General features: G+C 43.1%; 1 protein-coding gene across 1 annotated transcript in view; it reads right to left on the bottom strand.

Moving 5' to 3' along the window:
* Nucleotides 1–6,847: 6,847 nt before the first annotated feature.
* Nucleotides 6,848–14,215, bottom strand: part of AP1S1 (adaptor related protein complex 1 subunit sigma 1) — a 74,948-nt gene continuing 67,580 nt past the window's right edge. Inside the window, exon 5 of the mRNA XM_073622852.1 lies at nucleotides 6,848–8,156. Within this exon, the coding sequence (XP_073478953.1) occupies nucleotides 8,109–8,156 (48 nt within the window). The 3' untranslated portion in view covers nucleotides 6,848–8,108. The remainder of the gene's footprint in view (nucleotides 8,157–14,215) is intronic.

Raw genomic sequence — 14,215 nt, 5'->3', positions numbered from 1 at the left:
TACCTTTTGATCATCTCTAACCAGTCTGCCCATTATCCTCTGACCTCTGATATCAACAAGGCATTTTCATCCACACAACTGCCGCTCACTGAATATTTTCTGTTTTTTTTGGACCATTCTCTGTAAACCCCAGAGATGGTTGTGTGTGAAAATCCCAGTAGATCAGCAGCTTTTAGAAATACTCAGACCAGCCCGTCTGGCACCAACAACCATGCCACGTTCAAAGTCACTTAAATCCCCTTTCTTCCCCATTCTGATGCTCGCTTTGAACTTTAGCAAGTTGTCTTCACCGTGTCTAGATGCCTAAATCCATCGAGTTGCTCCCATGTGATTGGCTGCTTAGCCATTTGTGTTTCCAAGCAATTGAACAGTTGTACCTAATAAAGTGGCCAATGAGTGTATATTCCGTAGCTGTGGGATCCACTATAGAAGGCACTACAACTCCAGTGATCTCCACTCGCTTCCAGGTCCCGCGCCGAGTGGCTGCTCTGCCGCACAGTGAACAGAGAAGGTCGCTTGCTTGGAACGGATTTGATTCAGGGAACACTTTAAATTTTCTCAATGAATGCATAGCTTTCTCTGATTAGAAGATGTGGAGAGGCAGGGAGATGACCAGTGGCGGCCGGTGGTTATTTTTTTTTTGGGGGGGGCGGCGAACAGTACCAGTCCCCAGTCGGTCGGCGGGTCTGGTGCATTGATTCACCCCATGGAATCAGCGCTTTGGCTCTTTCAGTGGCTGCGGCGGCTCTCCCTCCATTTCCTCCCTCCTTCCCCTGCTCTCCCTGCTCTCCAAGGGCAGCCAAGCAGGAGTCTTCTCTTTTCGGCCAATCAGAAAACAGATCTCAGACCTGCTTCTGATTGGCTGGATTGAGGATCACTGTTACGACGACGATCTAATATTTTCTATTGTAACACCCGGGTGGGCTCGTAGCGCAATGCTCTGCACCACGAGTCCACCTTTTTTTGAAGCCTATTAGAGCCTCTGGCTCTAATCAGGTGCTTCAAAAAATACACCCCCCACTGCTGTAATGCAGGCGCCCGGAAAGGGTAGCAGCGGCCATGGATAGATACATGCTATGCATGAATCTATCCATTAGGGGGGGGCTGGAGAGAGGGGGCGGCCAGCCACTGGAGAGGACATCAGGATCTTCACCTCATCCAATCAGAAAATGCTTTGCATTCATTGAGAAAATCCAGTGTTCTTTAAATGGCACCCATGCCCAGCGAGTGACCTACTGTGTTCAGTAAGGACAGCTGCTTGGCCTGGGACCAGGAAGCTAGTGGAGACCACTGTAGTAGCAGTGCCCATTGGAGTGATTTCCAGTTCCATGGGGATCCCACAGGTTTTGCACAGACACACTTATTCCCCGTACACACGGTCGGACATTGATCGGACATTCCGACAACAAAATCCTAGGATTTTTTCCGACGGATGTTGGCCCAAACTTGTCTTGCATACACACGGTCACACAAGGTTGTCGGAAAAGCCGATCATTCTGAACGCGGTGACGTAAAACACGTACGTCGGGACTATAAACGGGGCAGTAGCCAATAGCTTTCATCTCTTTATTTATTCTGAGCATGCGTGGCACTTTGTGCGTCGGATTTGTGTACACACGATCGCAAATTCCGACAACGGATTTTGTTGTCAGAAAATGTTATAGCCTGCTCTCAAACTTTGTGTGTCGGAAAATCCGATGGAAAATGTGTGATGGAGCCCACACACGGTCGGAACTTCCGACAACAAGGTCCTATCACACATTTTCCGTCGGAAAATCCAACCGTGTGTACTGGGCATGACAGTGGTCTACACTGGACCAATAGTAACTACAGTGCTGTGAAAAAGTATTTGCCCCTTCTTGATTTTTTTTTTTTTTTTTGCATATTTGTCACACTTAACTGATTCAGATAAAACAAATTTTAATATTACACTAAGATAACCAAAGTAAATACAAAATGCAGTTTTTAAAGGATTTCATTTATTAAAGGGGAAAAAAAGGATGTCCAAACCTGCCTGGCCATGTGTGAAAAAAGTAATTCCCCCCTTGCCGGCAACAACTGCAATCAAGCGTTTGCGATAATTGGCAATGAGTCTTTCACATGGCTGTGGAGGAATTTCGGCCCACTCTTCTTTGCAGAATTGTTTTAATTCAGCCACATTAGAGGGTCTTCCAGCAATAACAGCCTAATTAAGGTCAAACCACAGCATCTCAATCAGATTTAAGTTCAGACTTTTGACTAGGCCACTCCAAAACCTTATTTTTTTTTTTTTTTTTTGTCATTCAGGGGTGGAGTTGCTGGTGTGTTTTGGGTCATTGTCCTGCTGCATAACCCAACTGTACTTGAGCTTGAGGTCAGAAACCAATGGCCGGACATTCTCCTTTAGGATTTTCTGGTAGAGCTCAGAATTCATGGCTCCATCAATTATGGCAAGCCGTACAGGTCCTGAAGCTGCAAAGCGGCCCCAGACCACCACCATGTGTGACTGTTGGTATGATGTTCTTTTTATGAAATGCTGTGTTAGTTTTACGCCAGATTTCCAAAAAGGTCAACTTTTGTCTCATCAGTCCACAGAATATTTGTACTAAAGTTTTGGGGATAATCAAGATGTTTTTTGGCAAATATGAGACAAGCCTTTGTGCTCTTTTTGGTCAGCAGTGGCTTTTGCCGTTGAACTGTCCCATAGATGCCATTTTTGCCCAGTCTCTTCCTTATTGTCCAATCATGAACACTGACCTTATCTAAAGCAAGTGAGGCCTGCAGTTCTTTGTATGTTCTGGGTTTTTTTTTTTTTTTTTTATGATCTCCTGGATAAGTTGTCATTGTGCTCTTGGAGTAATTTTGGTAGGCCGGCCACCACTGTTCCAAGTTTTCTCCTCCATTTGTGGTTAATGGCTCTCACAACAGCTCGCTGGAGTCCCAAAGCCTTATGCCGCATACACCTGGGTGGACTTTGACGGACTAGGTCTGGCGGACTTTGATGGACTTTCCAAATGAACTGAATTGCCTACACATGATCAACCAAAGTCCGACGGATTCGTACGTGATGACGTACGACCGGACTGAAACAAGGAAGTTCATAGCCAGTAGTCAATAGCTGCCCTAGCATTGGTTTTTGTCCGTCGGACTAGCATACAGACGAACTGACTTTCTGACCGGACTCGAGTCCGTCGGAAAGATTTGAAACAGGTTTTATTTCTAGGTCCGTCGGACTTTTGGGGAAAAAAAAAAGTCCGCTGGAGCCCACACACGGTCGAATTGTCCGACAGAGTCCGGGCCGCTGGACCTAGTCCGACGAAAAGTCCGCTCGCGGCATTAGAAATGGCATTTACTTTTTCACATAGGGCAAGGCAGGTTTGAACAGCTTTTACCCCTTATTATATTAAATCATCATTTAAAACTGTATTTTAGTCGGGTTATCTTTATGTAATCTTAAGGCCGGGTTCACACTATCTTATGTGGCTCACAGCAGGGCCCGGTTCGTTCCCGTTCACCCCTTCAGGTCCAATTTCAGCCCGAATTTTTGGCTAAATTTAGACCTGAAACTGACCAAAAGACGCACAGGGCTCCTGTGCAAATCCACATCAGAGCCATAGCAGAGATATGTGAACGGCCTCCATAGAGAGCCGGTCAAAATCTCCTGCTGTTGCGAATTGGATGCGGGGAAACCCACATCCAATTCCCAAAAGTGTGAACCCAGTCTCAAATTTGTTTGATGAACTGAATCATTTAAGTGTAACACACATGCAAAGAAATGAATAAAAATCAGGAAGGGGGCAAATACTTTTTCACAGCACTGTATGGAAAAATTGCCACGCCTAAACTTCAGCTTTTGTTGACATGAACTGGCAATATGGGCAAAGTGAGGAGGTTTTCTTGACAGGCTATCACCCTTACTGATGCTTAACCCTCCCGGTGCTCCTACTCCAGTGTTTCTCATCCCCTTTACAAGCTTTGCATTGGAGCTTACACAGAGTTAGTGATGTTCTCTCCTTATGTGCAAAAGTGTTTTGTGATATTTAGGATCTTCAGCACTGCCAGATCACACTATAATGATCCTGACATCACTCACCCTTGTGCAAAAATCACATATAACACAAGTCTATTTTCTAGTTTTAATTTTTTATTTTTTTCTAGTATTAAAGTGGTTTTAAAACTCTTACATACACCCAGTGAAGTGACAGCCTCAGGTGATACACAGAGATTATATATAGAATCAAACATTCAGTGCTGTATTGCAATTGATAACCATAAATTATACAGGAAATACTTTGATACTTTTTGTACTTATTTATATGATTTAATATATCTCTGAGCCCTCCTGTATTGATTTGTATTGTTGGCGCTTTATAAATCATGCATAATAATATATCATTTATTGTCATCAATTGGCACGTCCAATTTTATATATGTATCTTGAGGCTTAGTATCACAAGCTTTATCTGTGCTAGCGTCTTTTTTTTTTTTTTTTTAGGAGACACTCCTGAGTGCAGAAATATGTAAAGATTTGTTTTTTATACACAGAGATTGAACAAATCCTCCTACATAAGTTACACTTCGTGCTTCCAGGTACAAGGGGTTTGGGATCTAATGTGCCACACCGTACAACTAAGAGCTGAGTGTAGGGAATGGACAGACACCCCCCCTTAGGCTGGATTCACACCTATGCAGTTTTACTGCTTTTTGCATTCTGCAGATTTGCACTACAGAACGTGTTCCATAGGAAACCATGTTAAATGGACTGTAAGGCAAATCTGCAAAATGCAAAAAGCACTAAAACTGCATAGGTGTGAATCCAGCCTTACACAATTTCAAAGGGAAACACGCACAGCTAAGGATGTCAATATCAGTTTGTGTGGTGGAGCTCCACTCCCATCTCCTTCGACCCCTTGGAGTCGGCACAACCTCTCAGAAATGACTCAGACAGCAGTGGAATGTAGCAGTAGAGCTGCACGATTAATCGGTAAAGAATCAAGATCGCGATTCAACTCTCCTCACGATCTTCAAAACAGCATTTCCTGATTCTATAAGTAATAAGTGTAGAGAGTTCTCTGCCCGTTTCTGACAGCTGACCAAAAAAACAACAGCTTTAAAACCAACAGACTCAATCTTCACCCTTCATGGTGGGTTCCGTTAAACTTTCAGGAAATGGGGACCCTCGGGGAACCCACAATCCTGGACCTGTAATAGCACCACCGCCAGTAAAACTTTATGGCCTTACTACCAAAAGTACTGGATCCCGGGGTCCAGCTCTCTAAAAAGAGAAGCATTTACAAGCAAAACCTTGTTTCTTCTGCCAGGGGCGTTGCTAGAGGGTGGCTTTTGGGGCTATAGCCCCAATCTGAGGCCAATAGCCCCAAGTCTCTGCAGGGGTCCCCAAGGGGAGGGGAGGCTCTCTGGGGAACCTTATGTAAGTGGGGAGCTCTCTGGGGACCCTGATAAAAGGGAGAGGCTCTCTGGGGACCCTGATTTTAAGGCCTAGGCTCTCTAGGGACCCAGATTTAAGGGAGAGGCTCTCTGGGGACCCTAATGTAAGGGGGCCTCTCTGGGAACACTGATGTAAGTGGGGGGCTCTCTGAGGACTCTGATGTAAGGAGGAGGCTCTCTGGGGACCCTGATGTAAGGTGATGTAAGGGGGGGGCTCTCTGGGGACCCTGATGTAAGTGGGGGGCTCTCTGGGAATATATATATACCCGCACGTATATTACTGTATATACATGTGTATGCCCGCCCAAGCGTATGACTTTCTTTACTACGCTGCTATGGGCTCTAGCCCCAGATCTTTTGTAGACCTAGCAACGCCCCTGTCTTCTGGTATGAAGCCCAGGCACCATTCAAATTTGGCCTAAAAGACACTTTGAATGGATCTGACTGCATAGCTAGCCCCAGCAAAGATTGCCCCAGTGGAGCTCAGCACATCTTCACTCGTGACCAACACCTTAGACACTGGCAAAAAAAACTGAGATTCTCCCGGTATGGTAGGGGTTATATAGGGAGGCAACTTCCTGTTTAGGGTGTGTCCAGCACCTGAAGGTGGACTAGAACTCACATAGTAATTACTATGGCTCTATGTCCCGTGATGTACGATTAAAGAGACCCAGGCAGCCTGCCAAGTTTATCACAACATTGGATATAAAGAGAAACATTGGAACATGTAGTTCTTTATATCAAAGGAATGAACTTCGGTCTGTAAATGAGGTCAGTTTAACCACTTAAAGACTAAACCCATTTCTGACACTTGTTGCTTACAAGTTAAAAATCTGTATTTTTTGCTAGAAAATTACTTGGAACCCCCAAATATTATATTTTTTTTTTTTAGCAGAGACCCTAGAGAATAAAATGGTGGTTGTTGCAATATTTTATCACACTGTATTTGCGCAGTGGTCTTTCAAACGCATTTTTTTGGGGGGAAAACACACTTTAATGAATTTAATAAAAAAAAAAAAAAAAAAAAAAAACAACAGTAAAGTAAGCCCAATTTTTTATATAATGTGTAACATGTTACGCCATGAGAATCGTGATCTTTATTCTAAGCAGAGAAATCGTAATTCTCATTTTAGCCAGAATCGTGCAGCTCTGCGTAGCAGCAGACAGGAATCATACTCAGTGCTTTGGATTGAGGCAAGTACACACTATAGAAGGATAACCTTTGTTCATTTTTATGACATTAGAGGTTCACCTGGTTTATTAAGTGTACCCTGCATTTTAGTGCAATGGCTGCTTTAAAGAATGCATTTATATATTTGCAGATGCAAGTGACCCAGCCTTGCCGATGGCAGCAGAAATCCTGGATCATACCTCCCAAAAATACCCCAGAATGCACACAAAAGGAAACATACAATGGCAGTTAGTAACTTAGCAGCACTCATGTTTTATTCCAGAAGTTTGAACAAAGGGAGGGAGGCCCTTGTAGCGGAGACTGATGGAGTAGTGGTAATCCTTGAACCAGACAGGACTGTGTGGTGGGAGTGTTCAGGAGAGACAAGCAAGTGCAGAAATATACAGATGAATGCCCACCACCATGTGTGAAAATCAGACTTAAAAGGGAGGGAAAGAGGTGAGCCCTGGCAACAGACAGCATACAAAATAGGACTGCGTAAAAGTGCCTCCATAGCATTAATTCATTAAAAAAAAATAATATATAAAATAAATTTATAATAAAAAAAAAATTAACAAAAAAAAAAAGTAAAGACAGAATGTGGCTGGGTGCTATTGGTCCCTTTTTAGAAAAAGTGAAGCAGACATTTTACCCATCAGGCAGCTAATACCTTATCCAGCTTGCTAGTATTCAGCGAATTTAAAAGGTTGCTCCTTTGGCAAGCTCAAAAGTTCAAATAAAACGATAAATTTCTTAAAGATTCTCCAGGGACAATTTTAGTTTTAGTACTAGTATGCTGGTAGGAAAGCCAGAGGCACGTGACAGTTGTGACACAGAGTTTTTGAGGACTGTGTTGGCACAGTCCATAGGCAAGAAGCCTCTATTATTCTGGAAAGCCAAAAAACTAGTCCGACTTCAGGAAAGCATGCTGTGGCAATCTTTTGAGGTCCAGACTGCCATTATGAGAAGCTATCCATGCAAAATCGGAACTGAAATTGTGGGTGGAGAACTTTAGAGAAAAAAAAAAAAAAGTGTGCAAGCTGCCATTGTTGATCTCCCGAAAATGCTAGTTGCCTTAGAACAAGAAAGCAACCACTGAAATCAGAATTGCCGGTCCGCATTCTTGCTTCAAAAGCACCTGAAATCAATGCAGCAGCCAAGAAACGTGCATTTTCAGAAGTGGGGATCAGCAAGTGACAGCGTTCGGTCTTTACAGGTTAAACTTTTAGAACAGAATTCACAGAATGGCTGCCTGTCTGTAGGTGGAAGGTCAAGCTGAACAGAAGCGACTACACACTGTGACATACACGGATACCTAGACAAAATCCTAGCTGGCACTGGTGTGTGTGTGTGTGCTGGTTATCTAGACGAGTCTCTGCAGTGACTGGGAAGAAGGGGAAATGGGGATTGGTGGGGGGGGGGGGGGGGGGGGTGCTGGATTTGGGTTTTAAAAGTATTCGGGGTGAAAGAAAATAGAAGGGAAGAAGAGGGTGTTGGTGGTCTTTGTCTATCAAGCTAGTCCCATTTCCTCTAGCACGCTGCGCGGTGACTCATCCTCCTGCAGAGAAAAGAGAGAGAGAGAGAGCAGGGGTCAGACGAGAAAGAAAAATACATTGCAGCACATTACAGAACGCAGTGGGCTTTAATAGCTTGACACAAAGAGCAGCGATGTGCAGTAACCCATAGCAACCAGATGTTCGCTTTTTCTAGCCAAACGCTACTAAACTGCTGAAATTTGATTTCCGATAGCTCGCTGCTGCTGATGACTCCAAACCATTTCTCCTTCTTTTGTACAGTAAAATGAAACCCATTTAATGTATGAATGAGAACACTTTCAAAAATACCTTCGTTCCTCTCATTTTCCAGCTGAACTCTGAAAATAATAAGATTTTGTACTCACCGTGAAATCCTTTTTTTCTTGGAATAAACTAAAAAGGGACACAAAACTGTCACGGGTATACTGTCACCTACATGATAATTGGACAATGGGCAACAAAAACAACTATAGACCGGCCTCGGATAACACCCCCCTTCTACCGGCATGCCTCACTTTATAGCAAAGCTTCAACAAGAGCATGATCATAACCATGTGTCCCTAAATGGACTCAAAGAAAACATTTTTTTTTTTACAGCGAGTACAAAAGTCTTATTTTCTTTTTATTGTCCATTGAGAAACACAGGAATTAATTGACTGTCGAGATGTCCAAAAGTTGTCTAAATAAGGGGTGGAAAACAGCAAACAAAACCATAACAGGACCACTAAAAATGGAAAACTGGGGACTGCCTGCAGATTAAAGCGAAGAAAACCCATTGATTTAACTGTTTAAAAAAAACCAACATTCTGGGCATGCTGGAAATGTAACTGTCACATTGGTTGTGCACTGTCAAACCATCCAATGGCTGGTGTCATAACTGATCACATGTGCATCATTTTGGCAGCTGAAGGTTAAACAGAGGCCGAGATGGCAGCTTCCATGGCTGAAAATAGGAGGGTTTGATTCCACTTTAAATTGCTACCTGAAGAACCTTATGCCTGAAGCTGAAATCAGATGAGGACAGAACATCCACCTGGAAGAACTTGGAAAATGCTTGAAGAGAACATGCACAAGTTGCCGCCTTGCGGATCTGGGAAGCAGTAGCCTGATGCTGAAGAGTTTGATATGCACTAACAGATCTAGTAGAATGTGCCTTAACAGGAATGGGTGGAACCTTTCTTTAAGACTATAAGCTTGGATAATGTTTTTTTAGAGCAACTGAAAAATAGTGGGAGGAGGAGCTGGGTTACCTTTGTGGAGAACATCCAGAATGACAGAGTCAGTCTTTCTGAAGGAAGCAGTGGCTTAGAGATAAACTCACAGATCCAACTACAACAGCGGATGCAAATCTCCTTCTGATAAACTGGTGAAGGCAAGAGAGAGATAGAATCATGGTGTTGAAGCTACATTAGGAAGAAAGTACATTCTGGGCCTGAACAGCACCTTGTCCTTGTGCAACATCAGAAAGGGTTTTTTGCAGGATAAGGATGTCAGGTCAAACACTCACCTCGCAGAGGTGATGGCTGCAAGAAACACCAACTTATGGGTATATCTCCATTTGGTTCAAAATGAGGTTTTTGAAGTACAGAGAGAACCAAATTCATATCCCATGGAGTCATAGGACGGTAAACAGGTCCACCCTGAACAAAAATTTTGATCAAGGAAAGAAAGATCAATGATCTTTGTGACAAGATAGCAAAAGCATATTAATAGTGTTGAGGGCCAAATGCTTCCCACTGAAAATGTCCTGGGGTAAAGCCTCACAGCAAATTGTGCCTTTCATGCACTGCTATCGACTTGCAAGAAGTAGACTTTCTAGTTTTTAGCATTGTTGGGATAACCAATTCAGAGATGCTCCTGTTCTCAGAACCTGGGGTTCAACAGCCATGTAGTTAAAGTCAGCAATTATGAACCAGCATGGAGGGGAAAAAAAAAAAAAAGAAGACCTTGAGAAAGAATATCCGGATTCTTATCAGGGTGGAGTACCACATCTGCCTGGGTCAAACTGATGCTATAAGAATAACCAGAATGTTCTCCATCTTGATCTTTCAAATCAGACAAAGGAGTTTTAGGGAAGAAAAAGCGTCAGAGTTTACTGGTCTACCTGGAGACAAACCTGGCCCAATTCTAGTTGAACCTGGAGTACTGAAGGCACACAACTTCTTCACATACAGTGGGGATGGAAAGTACTCAGACCCCCTTAAATTTTTCACTCTTTGTTATATTGCAGCCATTTGCTAAAATCATTTAAGTTAATTTTTTTCCTCATTAATGTACACACAGCACCCCATATTGACAGAAAAACACAGAATTGTTGACATTTTTGCAGATTTATTAAAAAAGAAAAACTGAAATATCACATGGTCCTAAGTATTCAGACCATTTGCTGTGACACGCATATAGTTAACTAAGGTGCTGTCCATTCCTTCTGATCATCCTTGAGATGGATCTACATCATCATTTAAGTCCAGCTGTGTGTGATTATACTGATTGGACTTGATTAGGAAAGCCACACACCTGTCTATATAAGACCTTACAGCTCACAGTGCATGTCAGAGCAAATGAGAATCATGAGGTCAAAAGGAACTGCCTGAAGAGCTCAGAGACAGAATTCTGGCAAGGCACAGATCTGGCCAAGGTTACAAAAAAAATTCTGCTGCACTTAAGGTTCCTAAGAGCACAGTGACCTCCATAATCCTTAAATGGAAGACTTTTGGGATGACCAGAACGTCCGGCCAAACTGAGCTATCGGGGGAGAAGAGCCTTGGTGAGAGAGGTAAAGAAGAACCCAAAGATCACTGTGGCTAAGCTCCAGAGATGCAGTCGGGAGATGGGAGAAAGTTGTAGAAAGTCAACCATCACTGCAGCCCTCCACCAGTCGGGGCTTTATGGCAGAGTGGCCCGACGGAAGCCTCTCTTCAGTGCAAGACACATGAAAGCCCACATGGAGTTTCCTAAAAAAAAAAAAAACACCTGAAGGACTCCAAGATGGTGAGAAATAAGATTCTTTGGTCTGATGAGACCAAGATAGAACTTTTTGGCCTTAATTCTAAGCGGTATGTGTGGAGAAAACCAGGCGCTGCTCATCACCTGTCCAATACAGTCCCAACATCATGCTGTGGGGGTGTTTTTCAGCTGCAGGGACAGGACGACTGGTTACATTCGAGGGAAAGATGAATGCGGCCAAGTACAGGGATATCCTGGACGAAAACCTTCTCCAGAGTGCTCAGGACCTCAGACTGGGCCGAAGGTTTACCTTCCAACAAGCCAATAACCCCAAGCACACAGCTAAAATAACAAAGGAGTGGTTTCACAACAACTCCGTGACTATTCTTGAATGGCCCAGCCAGAGCCCTGACTTAAACCCAATTGAGCATCTCTGGAAAGACCTAAAAATGGCTGTCCACCAATGTTTACCATCCAACCTGACAGAACTGAAGAGGATCTGCAAGGAGGAATGGCAGAGGATCCCCAAATTCAGGTGTGAAAAACTTGTTGCATCTTTCCCAAAAAGACTCATGGCTGTATTAGATCAAAGGGGTGCTTCTACTAAAGCAAAAGGGCTATTAGATCAAAACTGAGCAAAGGGTCTGAATACTTAGGACCATGTGATATTATAGGTTTTTCTTGTTTAATAAATCTGCAAAAATGTCAACAATTCTGTGTTTTTCTGTCAATATGGGGTGCTGTGGGTACATTAATGAGGAAAAAAAAATGAGCTAAAATGATTTTAGCAAATGGCTGCAATATAACAAAGAGTGAAAAATTTAAGGGGGTCTGAATACTTTCCGTCCCCACTGAATAACACAGGTACTAAACAACTCAGGTTGTTAGGACCAGCTGAGGAAGTCTCCTTCTGACTGTCCATGCATGCGATTTTAAATGGCAGAAATGGCTGGAAAGTAAAGTTCTGCTCAGAAAAGATCTGCTTCTGGCGCTTCAATGATGGTTGATGTAGACAACTGCTATGGCATTGTTTGACTGAATCTTAACAGGAAGATACTCCAGACAGGCAGGTCAGTGCTGTAGGGACAGCAAAAATCAGCTGAAGCTCCATCATTGGGAGAGGAGATTCCTGCAACATCCAATTTCCCTACAATGACAGAGTGCCCAGGACTCCTTTCTGGCCCAACATGCTAGCATATATTATGAGGATCTTGCAAAATACAGAAAGGCAGTACTTTCAACTCCAGAGCCGAATCCCTGAACCGCCAGGCTTGTGACAACCAGTTCCCCCTTGCCAGATGAATTGATCTAGTGTTTGCTAGTCAGTTCCAGTGCTGATCTCTGAACCTTCAGGATCCAACCAAAACAAAAACCTCTGCATGGTTTGGACGGTTAGGACTTAGTTTTCTCCCAGAACCTGTGCTGATTGCTCCCCCAACAAAGTTGTCTAGGTATCCCACAATGGGAAAACCCTGAGAGCACAGTAAAGCTAGCACTGGGTCCACAAATTTGGTAAACACCCAAAAAAAAAAAAAAAAAAAAAAAAGGCAAAATGGCAAATCACAAACTGAAAGTGCAGAGGACCCACAGCAAAATGTAAGAAACCACTAGTGTGAAGGTAAAATGGGAACATGAGGGTATATGTCCTTGATGTCCACAGAGGCAACCATCTCCCTGGTTAAGGGAGGCATTTGGAGACAGACATTCAAAGTCCTTTGAATAGGTTGGAGTAAAACCCAGAAACCATTCTGCCCCAGAAACTGGGGCAATGACACCCTGATTCAGAAGACCTGCTACAGATAGCCCCCTAGGGAATTTCTAATCTGTGCAGTGACACAAAGGTTGGAACTAATGAACCAAGTTGGGGTTGGGAGAGAACCTCTAGCTTGTAGTCCCCGGAAAACCACCTCCTGCACCCAAGTCGTTTAAATATCCGCAAAGGATATCAGACATTCCCCCACTTGAGAAAATGGGGGTGCACCTTTACATTAAAGATCTGTTCGAGTGTTTGGCAAACTTGGAGCTTCAGGACTTGAGGAAGGTCTGTGAACGTGGCTTGGATTTGAAATTGCAAAGTAACAAAAAGGGTTTTTGTTTTTTTGGTCTTTTTAATATTTTTAAGAACCTTCGCATACTTAGCCTTAAGCTTACTTGGAGGTGGTAAGAGCACCCATCTACCTCAGCCAGAGATGACCCATAAAGATGTCCCTTAAAAGGACATGCAGAGTAAGCGCTTTTTAGATGTGAGTTCAGCAGTCCAACACTTTATCCAAACTGTTCTCCAGTATGTGGACTGACAGGATACTTATGCAGATGAGAAACTTCCAACAGCCCATCTACAGCTGTAGTCCAGAGCTACAGCAGTCTGTTCAAATTTTCTACAACCAGTCAGTTCCCAGATCAGAGTCACAGCTAAAACAGGTTGCAAAGCAGGGCATGCCAGAGAGAACAAGGCAGGTGCATCCTCCACCAGCAGGCATCCCAATATCGTATATCGTATATGTATAACAAAAAATTGGAGATGCAATCTCAGTTTCTATTCAAAAGAATTTTACGACTGCACGCATGCAACTTGATGAAGGACAGAGTTCCTGTAACCGAAACTGTGCAGCCGTAAAATTCTTGTGAATAGAAACGGAGATTGCATCTCCAATTTTTTGTTACATATCTGGTGGAAGCAAGAGTACCACATCGGATGTGAATCTCTAAAGGAAGTGAAAGACACAGCAGAGGTGTCCCACCTTGAAAATATATTTTATTATATATATTTTACACACACACACACACACACACAGGAAAATTATTATTTGATGCCTTGCAGATTTTGTAAGTTTACCCACTTACAAAGAAACGAAGGGTCTATGATTTTCATCATAGGCGTATTTTAAATGATAGAGACAGAATATCAACCAAAAATCCAGAAAAAGCACATGTTATAAATTGAGTTGCAGTTTAGTGAGTAAAATAAGTATTTGATCCCCGAGCAAAACAGGACTTGCCAACAAGCGTTTCTCCACCAAGTACTGAGGTAAGACGTTTCTTGTAGTTGGTAACCAGGTTTGCACACATTTCATGAGAGATTTTGGTCCACTCTTCTTTACAGGTTTTCTCGAAATCCTTAAGGTTTCTTGGCTGT

The sequence above is a fragment of the Aquarana catesbeiana genome, linkage group LG03, assembly GCF_042186555.1.
Source record: "Aquarana catesbeiana isolate 2022-GZ linkage group LG03, ASM4218655v1, whole genome shotgun sequence".
NCBI lineage: Eukaryota > Metazoa > Chordata > Amphibia > Anura > Ranidae > Aquarana > Aquarana catesbeiana.
Note: the sequence above shows the minus strand (reverse complement) of the source record. Positions and strands in the feature narration are given on the sequence as shown.